Genomic DNA, 19311 nt, shown 5'->3' with positions numbered 1-19311 from the left:
TATATTGTTATTATTATTACTATTAGTAAGGTGGTGAGTTGGCAGAATCGTTAGCCTGCTGGACGAAATGTTTAGTGGTATTTCGCCCATCACTATGTTCTGAGTTCAAATTCCGCCATGGTCGACTCTGCCTTTCATCCTTTCGGGGTCGATATTATTAAGTACCAGTGAAACATTGGGGTTGATGTAATCATCTACTCCCCTACCCCCAAATTTGAGGCCTTGCACCTCTCAGTAGAAAGGATTATTATTATTATTATTAGTAGTAGTAGTAGTAGTAGTAAGATGGCAAGCTGGCAGAATTGTTAGCACGTTGGACGAAATGCTTAGTAGTATTTTGTTAGGAGTTCAAACTCCGCTGTGGTCAACTTTACCTTTCATTCTTTCAGGGTTGATAAAATAAGTACCAGTTGAGTACTGAGGTCAATGTAATTGACCAGCCCCCTCCCCCAAATTTTCAGGCCTTGTGCCTATAGTAGAAAGGATTATTATTATTATTAGTAGTAAGGTGGAAAGCTGGCAGAATTGTTAGCATGCTGGGTGAAATGCTCAGCAGCATTTTGTCCGTTCTTACAGACTGAGTTCAAATTCCGCTGAGGAATTAATTATCTTTCATCGTTTTGGAGTTGATGGAATAAGTACCTGTTCTTTTTTTGGATTGATGAAATAAGTTCTAGTTCACCAAAATTGCAGTTCATGTACTCCTTAAATAAAGTATTATTATTATTATAGTTGCAGGCATGGCTGTGCGGATAAGACCTGCCTTTGGATTCAGTCCTGCTTCACTGCACCTTGGGCAAATGTCTTCTACTAAATCTCTGGGCCAACCATTGCATTGGGAGTGGATTTAGTAGACAGAGACTGCATGGAAGCATGTCATATATGTGTGTGTGTTTGTATTCGTTCCCCCACCACTGCTTGACAACCAGTGTTGGTTTATTTACATCCCTGTAACAGCACACTGATGGAATTAGCACCAAACTTAAAAATTAATTCTTGTATCAATTTGTTTGACTAAACCTTTGAAGGTTTCAATGACTGAAACAAGTAAACGACAAAAGAAGAAAAGATTATTGTAAACAGTTGAAGTTAGAAACTTTTACATTAATAATTATTTTTATGTGGAGGTATGTTTTGACTGGATTAATTGAGAAATATGTATATATTAAAATTTCTGTAGATCCATTTCCTTATTACCTCCCTTTACTGTTACTTTGATATGCCACATTCCATAAAACATCTTGCCTAATGAATAATAGTTTAATAAAATGTTTATCGTTTTCAAAATACGAGTTGAAAAGTCATTCAAATTTATTTTAATACTTGACAGGTGTAATATTTCCCCTCTTGTTGCAAGGGAGATTACTCTTTAATAACAATGCTTTAATGAATTATTTAAAATTTTGTAATTTGTTTATTTTAAATCTGAACATGTGATCCTATTTACCGTTACGTTAACAAGAAAATCTGGTTCAAGCCCTTCGTGGCACTCCTTTCTTCTTTTTTTATTATCTTCTATAATCTACTTAATGTCTGCAGTTAAAACTAATACAGACACATTTAATATATACAAATATAGTATACAAGGTTATACTATGTTGGTTATAACAACAGACACTGTGAATCTAATTTTATCAATCTCTAATTTCAAAGTAAAAAAAAGTCAACTGATATTTGTTTAGACATTTTTTTTTAGTGAAATATATTTTAACGTTAGTGAAGTTCTCAAATATTTTCAAACAATACTGATATTTTAATTCAGCTGCTTCAAATATGAATATATTATTGCAAAAAAATAAGTAATATATAAGACATTAGAAGTACATTTGTCACAAACCAATTTTCCTTTTTGTAACTAGCATTAAATATCTGTCAAAAGCTATTATTTTTATTGCCAAGTGTAATTTATTGGTTTCTTTGTAATTGCGAAATGTTTGAGAACATACTTGAGATAAAAAAATCTTCTGTTTCTTAATTTTACCTTCGAAAGTTTATTGTGTTCTGTAGATAAAAAAAATATGGTGAATAGGTGTGGTATTTTTAAATCTGCCTTTGCTCAATTAATTTGTTCTTTACTTCACATTTCATGGGTTAAGAGTTATATAAATTGATCAGAAAAATTTGTGATAAGATTGTTTTTTTAAAATATCAAACATGAAAATATTTTTCAAGTGTGTGAAAAATAGAGTGAAATAATAAATTTGCTATTTATTTTTTTCTCCGATCTGGAACTACCATCCCACCCTCTAGTTTTACAATAAATTCAGATTTTGTATAGTCTAAAAGCTTTTGATTGTACAATCATTATTGCCAAGAAGCTGTCAATAATTATATATAAAAATATATAAGTATATATAATACAGAAGTTATTTTGAAAATTTGTAACAGTGGAAATAAAATTCTACAAAAAAAATGTTCTTAGTTGTTGAATTGTAAATATGATTATTCAAGCATTCCAGGGAAAACATTTTGAATGGAATATTCAGTGTTGTTAATGTTTTTTTTTTTCAAAACTACTGACAAAGAAAATCAATGTTTATGCAGTAAGTTTTTTACGTTGTTCTTTTTTTCTTTCTGTAATACTTACATAGCATTACTTGCCTTTTGGGTCTTCTGGATACCAAAACCTCTCATATTATTACACACACACACACATATATATGTATATATATTTATTTATATATACGTGTGTGTGTGTATGACAGAATTACTTTAAAAATAACAGAAAATATTTACAAATTTAATTGTAATATATTTATACAAAAGAATATTTTACAGTTTTAACACTTTACCTTTTTCATAGTAAAGTAACATCTTCATGTTTTTTATTCTTAAAAAAGGTAAGTTTTAATTTAATTTACATTGAAAATATATATTTATTATTCACAAGTATATTTCTACAAATTTCTCGACAGTAATTTTGGTACCTCATTTAATGGAGTATGTTCTTCATTTCAAATATAATTCAGTGTCTAGATACCAAAGTACACATAACTAATAAGTAAAAACTGGAAGATATTTGCTTACATAGTTCTAATAAACAGTATGATGGTCTTGTAGATGTAGTTTTATTAAATATACGGAAAATATTCTATTACTTTTAGTTCGTTTAACACTAAATATTAAATTTCTTATGGAATGTTTTTGACATCTTTTTTTTTCTTTTGTTAGATGTTAAGCAGTTCTGACTTCCATCAATGTCTTCATAATCAGTTTCGGCAGATGAAGAATTGTCGGTAGTTACTTCTACATGTTGTTTCTCCTTCTTTTGAAACATAGGAAGAAATTTGGCTTTGGCTTGGATGACTTCTGTCAGGGAGCAAACAAAAATGAAGAGAGGGATAAAAAGAAAGTTTAATTATTTATTTTCTCAATTTTAATTTCAATTTACTAAATCTTACATGTTAAACAACCAAAATATAAAATTGTGATTTATGTTTGCAAATAATGAAGTAAAAAAGTATATATTGGCTGTGTGATTTAGAAGTTTGTTTTTCAGCCTCATAGTTTCTCTTCAGTCCCCCTGTAAGGCACCAAGGGCATGTCTTCTACTAAAGCCCCAGGCCAATCAAAGTCTTCTCAACCATTCAATCACAGATGACAGATCAAATCATGTGACAACATATAAAGAACATACAACATATCACATGACCAATAATTGAGAAAAACATACAATGTTATGTTTGTTACTGATGTTTGTTATATCATTGGTTGTGAATTATATATTAAATACACTGTGATCAGATAAAAAAATTATCATCATCATCATCATCATCATCATTATTATTATTATTATTAAGGCAGCGAGCTGGCAGAATCATTACTGAGCGGCACAAAATGCTTAGTGATATTTCTTCAGACTTTACATTCTGAGTTCAAACGCAGCCTTTCAGGGTCAATAAAATAAGTACCAGTTGAGCACTGGGGTCAATGTAATCAAATTACCCCTCACTCGAAGTTGCTAGCCTTGTGCCAAAATTTAAAATTATTGTAAAAAGCACCATTCGAGCATTGGGCTTTGTGGAGATAGTGACAGGTGACCAAGATCTTCGGCAATATACCATGCTTGTGTAGACCTGTCAAGCCAAGTGAGATTGTAGTCGTGACCAATGCTGGTGTCACATCAATGACACATAAAAGCATCCACTACATTCTTGGAGTGGTTGGTGTTGGGAAGGGCATTAGGTTGCAGAAACAAAACCAAATTCAGACGGGAACCTGGTGTAGCTCTCTGGCTTACCAGTTTTCAGTTAAACCATCTAACCCATGCCAGCATGGAAAGTGGACATTAAACGATGATGATGATGATTATTATTATTATTATTATTATTATTATTATTAAGGTGGCAAGCTGGCAGAATTGTTAGCAGACCAGGCAAAATGCTGAGTGGCATTTTATTTGTTTTTACATTCTGAGTCCAAATTCCACTGAGGTCAACTCTGCCTTTCATCCTTTTGGGGGTCGATAAATTAAGTACCAGTGAAACACTGATGTTGAGGTAATTGACTAGTCCCCTCCTACCAAATTTCAGGCCTTGTGCCTTCAGTAGAAAGTATTATTATTATTATCATTCTTTAAGTGGTGAGCTAGCAGAATCATTAGCATGCCAAGCAAATTGTTTAGTGGTGGTCAACATTGCCTTTCATCCTTTTGGAGTCAATAAAATAAGTACCTGTTGAACACTGGAATCAATGTAATTGACTCCCCACCTCAAAACTTCTGGCCTTGTGCCAAAATTTGAAACTATTATTATTATTATCATTTTGCGATAGTGTTTTTCCTATACTCTCTTTAACTCTTTTTTACTTGTTTCAGTCATTTGACTGCAGCCATGCTGGAGCACCGCCTTTAGTCGAGCAAATCGCCCCCAGGACTTATTCTTTGGAAGCCTAGTACTTTTGCTGAACCACTAAGTTACGGGGACGTAAACACACCAGTATCGGTTGTCAAGCGATGGTGGGGGAACAAACACAAACACACATATATATATATATATATACATATATACGACAGCTTCTTTCAGTTTCCGTCTACCAAATCCACTCACAAGGCTTTGGTCAGCCCAAGGCTATAGTAGAAGATACTTGCCCAAGGTGCCACGCAGTGGGACTGAACCCAGAACCATGTGGTTGGTAAGCAAGCTACTTATCACACAGCCACTTCTGCACCTATATATATTTATTTTTTTTGTTTGTTCTATATGATGAGTAAAAAAAATAAAGAGAATATCAAAAGAAACCTTACTGTTGACTGTGGTATAATGACATGTGTCTTCAAAGTTGTGGGCATTTCTTTTTGATTTACGATTGCAAAGGCCATAATACCATACACCCCACATCATTAGCACCAATAAGAAAACTACACAAAGGAACGACCAGATTGCATCACGTGACCTGTGGAAAAAAAATACATTAAGATAAAATGCAGAATCTGAATTTAAAATGAGACAAAACTTCAGGAAAATAAGTGAAATACAATACAATACAATGGTTGTAAAGTTACAGCTGAATCTTTTTGTAATGAGTTTAAACCTTATGACAAATATTGCCAGATTTGGTGTAGGCATGGCTGTGTAGTTAAGATGCTTGCTTTGCAACCACATGGTTTCAGGTTCAATCCTTGGGCAAGTGTCTACTACTATAGCCCTGGACCAACCAATGCCTTATCAGTAAAATTGGAAGACAGAAATGGTATGGAAGCCCATCATCATTTAATGTGCTTTCCATGTTGGGATGGGTTGGAAGGGTTGACAGGGGCTAGTGAGGCAGAAGACTGCATCGGGCTTTACTGTTTGTTTTGGCAGGGTTTTTACGAATGAAAGCTCATCGTCATCATCATCATATATATATATATATATATATATAAATATGAATTTATATGTGTGTGTGTGTGTATCTAAGCCCCTCCTTCTGAAGGCCCTAACTTTTGCTGAGCAATACACCAGAATTAGTGATCTTGACATCAGCATTATCATGAATGCTAGAAAATCAATTCTGGCCCATGACAGTTCCTTCTGAGTGAAAAAAGAAGGTGATGCATTGTTAAACGTCTCTATGGGGAGCTTTGACAGGGCTGAAATCGCTGACCTCGTCAGGTTATACATTTTGGATACTTTCAAGAGACATACCCACCCACAAAAGTTAGCCCTCTATAAGGATGATGGCCTGGCTATCTCAAACCATATGAACAGCCACACCATGGATAGGTTCAGGAAGGACTTGATAAAAATATTTAAGGAGTTCAGCCTGTCTTGACTATAGATGATTTCTTGGATGTAACCTTAGACCTCAGTACAGGAAAGTATTACCCATACAGGAAGCCTAACAAGGATACAGTATACATATACAAGAGCTCAAACCATCCCTCCACTGTAATTAGAAACTTGGTTCCAGGCATTAGTAAATGATTATCTAATCTCTCAGCCAATAGATGCTTTGGCGAGGAGCGGGTTTACTGAGAAGCTCACATATGTGGACGACCTCTAAACACCCTTTCCCCACCCCAAAAGGATTATAAGAAGGAAAAATTATATGGTATAACCCCACTTTTAACCTAGAAGTTTCCACCAACATAACCTTAGCACCAGCTGGTACTCTGCACCACCTGCACCAAGGTCAAACACACCAACCAACTCCATGAGCAGGACTGCCATTTATCAATCCTCAATGTTTACCAACCCCCAATCCCCAATGCTTGCCAATCCTCAATGCTTGTTTTGTGCATGTGCACACACATGCATGTGAATGCACATGTGCGTGCACACACTGGTATGCATGCATACATGTATGCAAATATACATATGTACATATGAATGAATATGTGTGTGTATGCATGTATGTGTGCGTATGCATGTGCATGTTTGTCCAAGCGTGTGTGTGTAGACATGCATGCCCATGTACAGATGTGTACACTTGCATCAATACACACATGCACGCAAAATCATATCATATCATTGCGTCTACACACCCACATATAGAACTATATACTTGCGCATGCTGCCCCTTCCTACATCTCCCTACCAACAATCCAGCCAATTTCTAATCGCCACATGCTCCATTTCCTGTCCTCCACATGGTCAATTTCCTGTTTAACAACAACAACAAAAAACATTTAAGTACTGGGTCTGATCTGTTTGACTAAAATCCTTCAAAGCGTGGATGTAGTTTAATAACTGAAACATGTAAGAAGATAAAAAGGCTGTATTTTGCTTCAGTACAAAACACGTAATTTTCTCTGCCTGTATTAAGGTGGCTAACAATAGGTTCAGTTGTTATTTCATATTTCAATGCTTATCAGAAGCAGGACAATCCGCAGCTCTAAAGATATGTAAACACTATGTCAACAATGCTTGGTATTAAATAATAATGGTTAAGAACTAAAAGAAAACAAACAAAACAAAAATGTTTTCTTTAATGAAATTATTTTTTGAAGTCTTCATCATAATCATTTAACGTCTGTTGTCCATGCTGGCATGGGTTGGATGGTTTGACCAGGGCTAGCAAGCTGGAAGGCTGCACCAGACTCCAGTTTGTTTTGGCATGGTTTCTATGGTTGGATGCCCTTCCTAATGCTAACCACTCCGAGAATGTAATGGGTGTTTTTACATGTTACCGGCAGAGGTGCCATTTGCTCAACACTGGTATCTGCCACAAGTGTGGTTTTACTTGGCTTGATGTGTCTTCTCAAGCACAGCATAATGCCAAATGGTTTCGGTCTGTGCTTTCATGTGGTCCAACACTCAAAGCCCAGCATAATGCCAAATGGTTTCGGTCTGTGCTTCCATGAGGCTCAATGCTTGAAAGGTGCTTTTATGTGCCATTTGTGTGACATAGGTATCTGCCATGACTGCAATTTTACTTGGCTTGATGGGTCTTCTTCTCAAGCACAACAATATAATGCCAACGGTCTCAGTCATTGCCTCCGTGGACAAGGGTTCATCGAACAAATTGACTTCAGTGCTTACTTTTTAAGCCTGGTATTTATTCTAAGTTACAGAGACATTAACAAACCAACACCAGTTGTCAAGTGGTGGAAACACAAAGGTGTGCACACACACTATATATGACAGGCTTCCTTGCAGTTCTCTTCTATGAAATTCATTCACAAAGCATTGGTTGGCCCAGAGCTATAGTAAGAAGATACTTGCTCAAGGTGTCATGCAATGGGACTGAACTTGAAGCCACATAGTTGCAAAGCAAGCTTCTTTACTACATAACATGCCAGCACCTATATATAGATATTTTATTTCATTTACACAGCTGATGGTCTTTGGAAAGGCATAAATGTGCTAAAAAGTGTTATCAAAAGAAATTGATATTTTATCAGCATCATTTAACATCCATTTTCCATGATGGCATGGGTTGGACGGTTTGACAGGAACTGATCCAGCTGAAGGGCTGTTCAGGCTCTATGTCTGTTTTGGCATGGTTTCTACAGTTTGATGCCCTTCCTAAGGCCAACCGCTTTACAGAGCGTACTGGATGCTTTTATGCAGCACTGGCACGGGTGCTTTTTATGTGGCACCAGCACCTACAAGCCCACAAGATTAGGGATGCTCAGCTGGAGAGAGTTGCAGGGGGCGAGCCTGTATGCAAGGGCAACCTTAACTTGATATGTCTTTTCAAGCACTATGATCATTTTACAATTTCAGTGTTCAGCACACCATGTGAGATGGTGTATTGAAAATGAAGCAATTTACAAAATTTAGACTGGGAAGGAGAGGACAGTAGCCTTGACTCTTGTAGGCATGGCTATGGAAAGCAGACGTTAAACGATGATGATGATGATGATGATGATGATGAGTGTACCAGAGTGACTACAACTGATAGGGAGACACAGTGGGATCTGCGCAACCCATAGATGATGATGATGATGAAGGTGGTGGTAGTGATAAGAATTTCTAACGTGTAATTTGACCTCAAATATAATTTAAATGATATCTAGTGATTCACTGATATTTACGTACCTTTGTCTTTTTAACCATATATCAGTAACAAGTGAAACGTATTCACTTCGGTTCAAATTATAATGAACCAAAAGTCTATTTGTTAAATTAGATTGTCGTATCATCTTCAAATTCACACCTTTCAGTTTTATGTCATGGTTTTTCTCTGTTTCTCTTTATTTTTTAATCTTTTGTTTTTAGAGTTTTGGAAGTATTGGGAAAATTTCCAAGTATTCTGTAGGTCTCTCTGTTATTCTTAAATTCAAGCTGTATTGATGTAAGCCAAAAACTGGTCATATTTCAAACTTCCTTTTAACTTCTGTCATAACCTAAAACATATTTAAATTTCAAAGGTATTAAAAACAAAAGGTAAAAATCATTACAAAAATAACAAGAAATACACATTAAACCTAGCCATATCAAGTCAAAATATTCTATATGCTTAATATTCAAACTGACTGGATCCAGTTTCTCACATAGAACCTACAATGTCATATGAAAGGTAAAGCTGACCTCAGCGGAATTTGAACTCAGAATATAAAGACGAAATGCCGCTAAACATCTTGCCTGGTGTGCTAACTATTCTGCCAGCTCACCGCCATAATAATAATAACAACAACAACAATCTTTTCCACTATAGGTACAAGGCCTGAAATTTTTTCAGGGAGGGGATAGTCGATTACATCAATCCCAGTGCATAACTGGTATTTATTTCATTGACCCCAAAACAATGAAAGGTAAAGTTGACTCCAGTGGAATTTGAACTCAGAATGTAAGGATAGACAAAATGCTGCCTAGCATTTTGCCCAGGGTGCTAATGATTCTGCCAGCTTGCCATCTTAATAATAATAATGAGAGCTACTACCATCATCATCATCATCATCATCATTCAGTGTCTGTTTTCCTTGCTGGCATGGTTTTATTATTATCACAGACAGCTTGTTCAAGGTTATAGTTAGTTCAATAAACTTACTGTTAAGGAGATATTGCAAAGAAAGATTTTAAAAGAAATGTTAAGCTACTTATATTGTTCTAGATGGTCAAATGAAGATAGACTGGTTTTGAAAGGAAAATTTCTTAAGCCTTTTGTGTAAGCTGAACCAAACAAGTTAGAACAAAGTATGTGGTGGCTATAAATATATTGCGTCGTTGATTTAATTCAAATTTTCTTTGCTGATATAAATATACAAAGTATTTTTTTCATCTGCAAATAAAGGAACTATCAACATCATTAATAAACCTCACTTTTCTAGAGTCAGTCATATTGCTTGTGCATGTATGTGTGTATGTTCCTTCCAAAGAGGTGAGTGAATTATCTAATGGGGTCTTTTTGTTCCTTTTAAGGACTAACATTCATAAATACACTTTGTCACTACCAACATCTATGAATAAACCATGTTAGGCTCAAAGTTGTGGAAATGGAAACCTCTCACCTCAGTGATTGATACTTTTGTATTTCATATTATAAGTAGTTTATTATAATTTTGTGCATTTTTTTGTATAAAGGAAAAAAAAGCATATTAAAATTATTCAATTTCTTTTTTCTTTGTTGTCTCAAGTATATCTTTTTAAGTTATATATAATTCCTTATCCAAGCACAAACCTGTTTCTGTACATTGTTCATCTTCAATATGGAGTAATAGAACATTAGGTAAGTCAATTAATTAATTATATCATTCAATTGTCTTCATTTTAAATCAGGAGGATAACAGAGAAGAGAGGAAGAAAAAGAGAGTCACTTTTAACTTTAGAAACAAACAATTTTGAATGTATCTACTTCATTTTCTTTTTCAACCAAAGCAAAAGCATTTCTTCAAGTGTTAATTCAAGTGTGTTCTGAAAATTTTCCATTATCAGCCTTCTCTTTCTAGTGTTAGTCATATTTTGTGTGTGTGCATTTGAAAGAGGCAAGCATGTTATGTACACATGGTTCTCTCATGGTCACACAGAAATAGCTGCAACATCAATAGCTCACTGGCTTTGAACACTGAGCTGAGATGAATAATACCAATGTTTGGTATTATTATATACAGAGCTAAGATGAATAATACTATTAATAATTGCAGATGTCCATGCTAGATAATTAAGCTGAAATAATTATGTTGTGATTAGATCTATTAATTAAGATCTTAAGAAGAGAAACAGAGATAAATAAAACAAGTAAGGCTATCTGAATAATGTTTATATCCACTCATGGAGCTTGTGTAAATTTCACATTTATAATATTCTTAACTGATGCATAAATTTATAAATGTTCATGATATTGTTTTATTACTCTTTTATTAGTTTCAGACATTAGACTGTGACAATGACAGGGAACTGCCTTGAAGGGTTTAGTCAAACAAAGTGAATAAAATATTTAAAACCTGGTATTTATGCTATCAGTCACTTTTTGCTGAACTGCCAAGTTACAGACATAAAGGAAACAACATTAGCTATTAAGCAGTGAAAGATAAACACAAACATAAGGATGCACACACATGCGTGTGCACACACACACACACACATGCGCGCGTGCATACACACACACACAACAGTAATCTTTCTGTTTCTGTCTAATCCACTCATAAAGTTTTGGTTGGTCTGAAGCTATAATACAGGACACCAGAAGACAAGAGAGGTAGAAAAAGAGAATGAAAAGAGAGAAGAAGGTGAGGCAGTTGTGGGAGACACGGTGCAGTGTTGGTAGCAGTGTGTGATGTGTGTTTGTGGCTCCTTGTCTTGACATAGGACTAGATTGGCTAATATATTCTTGTTGTTTAGTTACAGGTCAAAGCTAATTGAGCAGACCTATGATTAAGAACATTACAGCTGTGACCATCCATCTTAGGAGTAAGTCAGATCATATGATTTTATGTATTCTTCTTTTTAAGGAAGCATAGTGAAGGCACTTGGCATAGTGGTTGGGCTGTCACACTCATGATTGTTAGATCATGGGTTTGATCCCCAGACTGGGCAACGCATTGTGTTCTTGAGCAAAACACTTCATTTTATGTTACTCCAGTCCGTCTATCGATCAGCGGGGTGGGAACGTTGGCTTGCTTGCCTAGCCAGTGGCGTGGTGTAATGCGAAAGCTGCAATGATACAAAGTGCACTGTGACCAATAATGTGTAACCACATCTGATAGTCTGGTTGGTCAAGTGATCACGTGGTCATGTGACAGTGTGATCTGAGGGATGATATTACTGTTATTTCTAGCAGATCAATCAACTATGTAGAAGCTTATTCAATGGCTTGGCTTGACAAAATGGCTTGTATTTTCCAAAATACTAAATCTCTGATGTAATGTTGATATGTAGTCTCAGTCATATGAACAGCTGTTGGTTTTATACCATATGCTACAAATAATACACTAATTCAACCTGATTACTATGCACAAACTACGCAGAACTAAATCTAATAAACCAATTCTCAGCAATAAATACCTGGAATTCATACCTAGATGATAAGAATTCAATCAGATAAAGTATAAAAATGGAAATTTATAAACTAAATTTCTAACATTCATGCTTTTGTAAAAACATTAGAAATAGTGTTTTCTATTATAATTCCATTCACATCAAGGCTTCAGGCTAAATTATAGGAAAACCATATATGCTGGTGTATAAGACACACTTATTTTATTCTTTACTCTCTTATTTGTTTCAGTCATTTGACTGCGACCATGCTGGAGTACCGCCTTTAGTCGAACAAATCGACCCCAGGACTCATTCTTTGTAAGCTTAGTACTTATTCCATTGGTCTCTTGCCAAACTGCTAAGTTACAGGGACGTAAACGCACCAGCATTGGTTGTCAAGCAATAGTGGGGGGACAAACACAGACACACAAACACACACACATATATGACGGGCCTCTTTCAGTTTCCATCTACCAAATCCACTCACAAGGCTTTGGTCAGCCTGAGGCTATAGTAGAGGACACTTGCCCAAGGTGCTATGCAGTGGGACTGAACCTGGAACCATGTGGTTGGTAAGCAAGCTACTTATCACACAGCAACACTTTAAATGTATCAAAAAATTGCCATGCATCTCATGTGACCGAGTGTATGATGGAACATATTAAATGTTTTTTCCCCACAAAATGTACTTGTAAAGTAGGAGTGCATCTTATATGCCAGTAAATATTGCATAAACTAACCGCAGTATGCATATATGTATGTGTGTGGAAGAGAGAGAGAGAGAGAGATGTGATCATATGAGCTACGGTCAGTATTCGCTATTGTCATTTCCTTGTTAATAAATTGTTTGTAGCTCTATAGTTTTGAAGACATACAGAATGAAAAACTTCTCTTGCTTCAGAAATAGGAAAGGACTAGTGATGAGAAGAGCACCTAGCTATGAAACAATGCTGCAACAATATATATGTGTCTAACCCATGCTCCCATGGAAAAACTGACGTAAAAACAAAACAAAACAAATAATCCTTTCCCCACACCCACACATCTGCATGAACAATGAAGCACAAATTGTGTCCATGAGGACAGCAAAGCTACTTGCTGGAACATTCTGGACCATATCTTAATGACAAGTAAAAGATGCAGACCTTGCTTGGAGAGGAGAGAGAATCAATCTAAAAAATTTACTGAATTTGAAAAGCAAAATTTTCAGATTCTGTTCTGAGGAGCACAAATTCATTTTGGCACGGTCATGTCCATTTTTGAACTTGGGAATGATATATTCACCCCCAACAATAGAGAGCAGTTGTTATATTTTATTCCATAACAGCTACCTCTAAAGAGCGCAGGGTTACATAATTGGACTGTTACATAACACTCCATTTAACCCCTAATGCGAAAACAATTGGTAAGATTGGCTATAAAGGATAAATATAATACTGTACACGTTAATTAATATATATATATACAACTTACCCATGGCTAACAACCAACCAGTGAGGAATAATTTCTTCTTTTACTATCTTTCACTATGTTTTGTTCCACTTTTTTGCGACCACCTACCCAACCCAGAGTCGAAATACATCCAGCATATAAGAGGATGTGCAATTCTGGCCAGCACAGCTGAAGAGCCTTTGATATTGTCTAGTGGTAATGTCAAAGAGAAACTAACAGTAACCATTCTAACCTGTTACATGTTGTTTGATAATATAAAAATATACCCACTCTATGACTTCTGAGCACACATTTTTTCTGACTTGTACATAACTATCTGATAATATAAATGGATACACACACATATATATATATGCATACATATACGCAGATATATACATACATCAACATTATCATTATCGTTTAATGTTCATCCTCCATGCTGGCATGAGTTAGGTGGTTTGACAGGAGCTGGCTAGGCAGAAGACTGCACCAGGCTTCACTGTCCATTTTTGCATGGTTTTTATGGCTGGATGCCCTTCCTAACTACAAGCACCTTACTGAGTGGATTGAGTGCTTTTACATAGCACCAGCACCTACACATATAATGTATGTGTGTGTATGTGTGATATGTTCATGGTATATGTACATTAAGCGTGCAGAATTTGTTATAAATGGATGTACACATCATTATTTTGATTTTCTCTGATGTGCATGTCCATTGTAATTATATATGCATGTACATACATACTCATTAACATATCTATCTATTTACCAATCTATATATTCAAATATGTACAGATCCATATATATATGTCTATATCTATATATATATCTGTGTAAGCATATGTATATATATGTATATAAATATATATATGTGTGTATATATATATATATATATATATATATATATATATATATGCAGATGTACATACGCATACAAATATATGCATATGTACATATGTAAATATGCATATATATATATATATATATATATATATATATATATATATATATATATATATATATGAAGATTAAGAGAAGCTTCTACATGTTTTTGAATGACTAAAAATGAACTTACTACACTGTTATTGCTTTACCCTCAACATATAGTTTCAGATTAAATTACTTATCAGACAGGTGCAATTTTGAAAGACACACATTTATATATATGTGTAAACATACACACACACATATATGTATGTATACACACACACATATATACATACATACACTTGTAGTTATGGTATATTCTGTTAAGAATGTAGCAGAGTACAGTATAGAGCTTGTCCACCTTCAGATTTACTTTGTGCTATCCAGTAGTAGTAGCATACATAATTCCAGGTCTGTGTTTGGGCATGTCATGTGTGAATAGATAATTGTATGTATGTGAGTGCATGTACATATGTGTATGTGTGCGTGTGTGTATATGTGTATGTATATATCTATGTGTATGTGTGTGTGTATGTATTTATGTATGAATATATATATATTTATATGTATGTGTATGAGAGTGTGTGTATGTATATATATAGATACATAGATATGTGCGTGTGTGTGTGTATGCACACACGGGCATCTTTGTATGTATATGTGTGCGAGCGTATGTATGTTTATATATGTGTATGTATGTGAGTGTGCATACATATCCGTATATGTGAGCATATATATCTATAACTATATATAATGTTCTTAATGAGCCGTTATCATTACAACTCTCAACTAAAATACAGTTTATATTAATTCTCTTCAACAATTAAAGAATAATAAATAAATTACTTACAACCCAAATAAAGCTTTTCTATGAAATACATCTGTAAATAGTAACGAATTTCATTCTTACAAAACATCTGATTGCATTGAATGACTCTCTGCTCAATTGAAAATATCGTAGTACATTTGTTGATTATCATTGTCTTTAATACTTTAATTCATGGTAATCTGATTAGCGTCTTAAGGCTATTTTTATGACCTGAAACGAGAGATTTAGTATTGGCTAGTATATAATGTATGTACAAATATAAATAAATAAATGTGTGCACGCGTATGTGTGTGTATTACACATGATTGCTAGCTTTTACTATATTTACTTAATTCTATATATACTTATCCAGTAACTTTAGAAACACCTTGTTGTTACAATGCTTTTATCCAAACTTTATATAATTAAGAAATAAAATAAGAAAATGATTTTCTTTAGAGCTTAATATACATATATACATACATATTAGCTATGCTACATGGCAGGGAAACATGGGCTGTAACTGCTGAGGACATGCAAAGGCTTGAAAGAAATGAAGCTAGATGGGTAATGTCAGTATGCATATACAATAGAGTGTAAGTGATTTGAGTGAAAAACTGGGTATCAGAGGTAGTGTGCAAGAGAGAAGACTGCATTGGTATAGCTATGTAATATATATGAATGAGGACAGTTGCATCAAGAAATGCTGAGCTCTAATTGTGGAGGGAACATGTGTAAGGGGTAGACCCAGAAGATGTGGGATGAAGTGGTGAGAAAGGATCTTCCTATGTTTGGCCTCACAGAGGGGATGATAGGGGACTGCAACTCCTGGCAGTTTGCTGTACCAGAGAAGACATGTCAAACTAAGTAAATACATGGTCATCCTTGCATACAAGCAAGTCCCCAGCATCCCTCTAAAAGCACACAGCACACAGTACATTCTGTAAAGTGGTTGGCATTAGGAAAAGGTTAATGACTTTGCGAGATTCAATATCTTGAGATTTGTCTTCACCACTTCATCCCAAGGTTTCTAGGGTCACCCTCCTGCAATTCCTCCATTCACACTGAGTTCTTGGCACATCATTAGCAAGCTGTTATCACTCACCTGCTTCACATGAGCATATCAGCACAGCTTTCCATCTTGCACATAACATCTAGTATCTCTTATATGCAGTTTTTCTCTCATTCCATTGCTATAGGATTATACATGCACATTAGGAAAACTTATTTGAGGCAGTCTATTTTATAGCTGAATACTCTTTCTGTTACAAACATTTATCAGGTTTTAAGCAAAGAAATTTTTTTAATTGACAGATCTTCATAATGTTAAGGATATAACATAAATGACATATCATCATTTTGCACTCTCTCTCACACACACAAAAGGGCCCTGTCTATCAAATCAGCTCAGAAGGCATTGGCAAGCTATAGCAGAAGACACTAACCTAAGATGCCAAGCAATGGGACTGAACACAAAACACCACAAGGTTGTGAAGTGAACAACTTAATTTCCACACACACACGCACGCATATATATGGTGGAAGTCAACTCGTGAATGTGTAAGGCCACTTCCTAAGCTCAGCAAGTCTATGCAAATGTTCCAAGTGTTTAAGAAGTTCTTGTGCGTGAATTTGTTTTGAGTCGATAAAGTGTTGCACAGCACTGAACCCACTTCTTAGCGCAATTAGTTATAACACCAGTGGAACAACAACAGCGGTTGAGACGACCAGAAACCAACTGAACTTCGAGGTTTTGTTTTCATTTTTATACGAGTTTATCTTCTCCTAGAAGGAAGTTTTAATGAGAACTATGGGTCTTTTACTTCCAGTGGTTCACATGCTAGTTAACATATAGCTGGGACCCTAACAGATGTTACTTCTCGGGTCAGAGTAGATTTAGAAACAATAGTGGTTAAGAGGTGGTTCCACACTTCTCAAAAGCCTGGAATCATATCCCAAGGCCCTACGCCTGGATGCAGTTTAACGTCATATATGTGCATATTAAAAAAAAAAAAAATCAAAGGTCTTTCTCGTGCTTTAAGGTTGATCAGGAAGGTTTTTCGAATTCTGTGGCGTATATATATTTAACTGTTCTGGACAGGACGCCGGTCGGTCGCAGGTTTATCCATTTTTGCCACTTGACTGGACTTGAGTAACGTCAAGTGAAGTGCTTTGCTCAAGAAAACAACGCATTGCGCGATCCAGGAATGGTAATCACTTACGATCTTGAGTACCAGAACCTAATCTCTAAGCCACTCGTTTCCACACATATATAACAATACTAATAAAATACAGAAAAAAATGGTATTTAATGCTTTATAAAGCACGCGTTTCATCAACTCTCTCTCTCTCTCTCTCTCTCTCTCTCTATATATATATATATATATATATATAAGCGCGTGTCGATTTATACTACATACACACACACACATATAGATGCGTTTTATATACCAGGGGTAGCTGTGTGGTAAAGAGTTCATTTCATAACTACATGGTTCTGGGTTCAGTCCCACTACGTGGACCCTTGGGCATGTGTCTTCTACTATAGCCTCGGGTCGACCAAAACATATTGAGTGGATTTCGGAGACGGAAACTGAAAGAACGTTGAATACGTATAAATCTGGTGTGTGTGTTCGTGTTTATCCCCCACCACTGATTGACAACTGATGTTGGCTTGTTTATGTCACGTAACTTAGCGATTCAACAAAATGATATAGAATAAGTACCAAACCTTTTGAAAATAAGTATTAGGGTAGATTTGTTCGACTAAACACTTCAAAGTAATGTCCCAGCAAGGCCGCAGTCTTATATAATAGAATATAATATAATATATATAAAACGTTTTAATCGTCACGTTTTAATATAATTTATATATAGAACGTTTTAGTCGTCACGTATTTAAATACGTTCTTCCTGTAATTCTGTGTAATCTGTAATACAAACTATTCACTTTAAACAATAAACAATAGGATAAACAGAAAATATAACAATCAATTGGATTACATACTATTAAGAGCGGTGTCTCGTAATTAATGATCTAATAACATCCAGGGCACATTCATTAAAATAAGCGACATCAGAAGGAAGACAATTTTGACCGACAGCCCCACGTCATTATGTCAAATCAAAGTAAATGTAAATAAAACGTGAAGCGAGATAACTCTGATTCAATTTCCGTTCGAAACCTCGCGGACAATTTATAGTAATCACGAGTAAAGCGGTGAGTTGGCAGAATGGTTAGTACGCCGGCCAAAATCTTTAGTAGCAATTCGTCCGTTTTTATGGTGTGAGTTCAAATTCCACTGAGATCTACCCTGCCTTTCATCCTCTCAGGGTCGAGCACTAGGGTCAATGTAATCGTCTTACCCAACTTCCCTGAACTTGCTGGCCTTGTGCCATAATTTGAAACCTGTATCATTCATAGGTAACCTGCGGCTCGCAGGACTTTCTGAATGCTTTACACTTAACAAAAGTTTACCTTCGTGTTTCTTTTTTAGTAATGCGGCCCTTTCTCGGGAAGAAAATTTCATTAAAAAATATTCATTTTTTCAGAAAGTTATAAAGAAACGGTGTGGGGGCTCATTTGTATAGTTATGCCTATAATAAATTGAAACTGATTGGAACGATTAATATGTATATGGGAAGTCCGAATGATGTATTTGCATACTCATAAATTTCTTAATTCTTACTTTTATGAACTTTTGCAAGGTTTTATTTTCAAAGGCATAGATAATTATGTCGATGAAATATTTGTTTTAGATTTTTATTTATTTGTTCAGAAAGAAGATTATATCT

The 19311-nt window shown here is 35.2% G+C and overlaps 1 protein-coding gene across 3 annotated transcripts; it reads right to left on the bottom strand.

Moving 5' to 3' along the window:
• Positions 1–2739: 2739 nt before the first annotated feature.
• On the bottom strand, positions 2740–18697 carry LOC106881122 (uncharacterized). Of its 3 annotated transcripts, none has more exons than XM_014931413.3 (5): positions 18524–18697; positions 15559–15747; positions 8967–9274; positions 5246–5394; positions 2740–3309 (listed from the first exon to the last, which is right to left on the bottom strand). In XM_014931413.3, the coding sequence occupies exons 3-5, from the start codon at positions 9068–9070 to the stop codon at positions 3116–3118; spliced, it is 447 nt and encodes a 148-aa protein (XP_014786899.1). In that variant the 5' UTR covers positions 9071–9274; positions 15559–15747; positions 18524–18697; the 3' UTR covers positions 2740–3115. The 3 variants fall into 3 exon arrangements, with proteins under 3 accessions (XP_014786899.1, XP_052827315.1, XP_014786975.1); XM_052971355.2 differs by lacking the exon at positions 18524–18697 and adding an exon at positions 18248–18433; XM_014931489.3 differs by lacking the exon at positions 15559–15747.
• Positions 18698–19311: the final 614 nt, after the last annotated feature.

This window comes from Octopus bimaculoides, chromosome 1 (genome assembly GCF_046866305.1).
Source record: "Octopus bimaculoides isolate indiv1 chromosome 1, ASM4686630v1, whole genome shotgun sequence".
Taxonomy (NCBI): Eukaryota; Metazoa; Mollusca; class Cephalopoda; order Octopoda; family Octopodidae; genus Octopus; species Octopus bimaculoides.
The sequence above is the reverse complement of the archived record's forward strand: the minus strand, read 5'-3'. Positions and strand labels throughout refer to the sequence as shown.

Coding starts and splice junctions, on each gene's coding strand:
- LOC106881122 (XM_014931413.3), bottom strand. CDS start 9,070: ATGATACGACAATCTAATTTAACAAATAGACTTTTGGTTCATTATAAT. Junction 5,395..8,966: donor ATATGGTTAAAAAGACAAAG/GTACGTAAATAT, acceptor TTTTTTCCACAG/GTCACGTGATGCAATCTGGT. Junction 3,310..5,245: donor TCATTATACCACAGTCAACA/GTAAGGTTTCTT, acceptor GCTCCCTGACAG/AAGTCATCCAAGCCAAAGCC.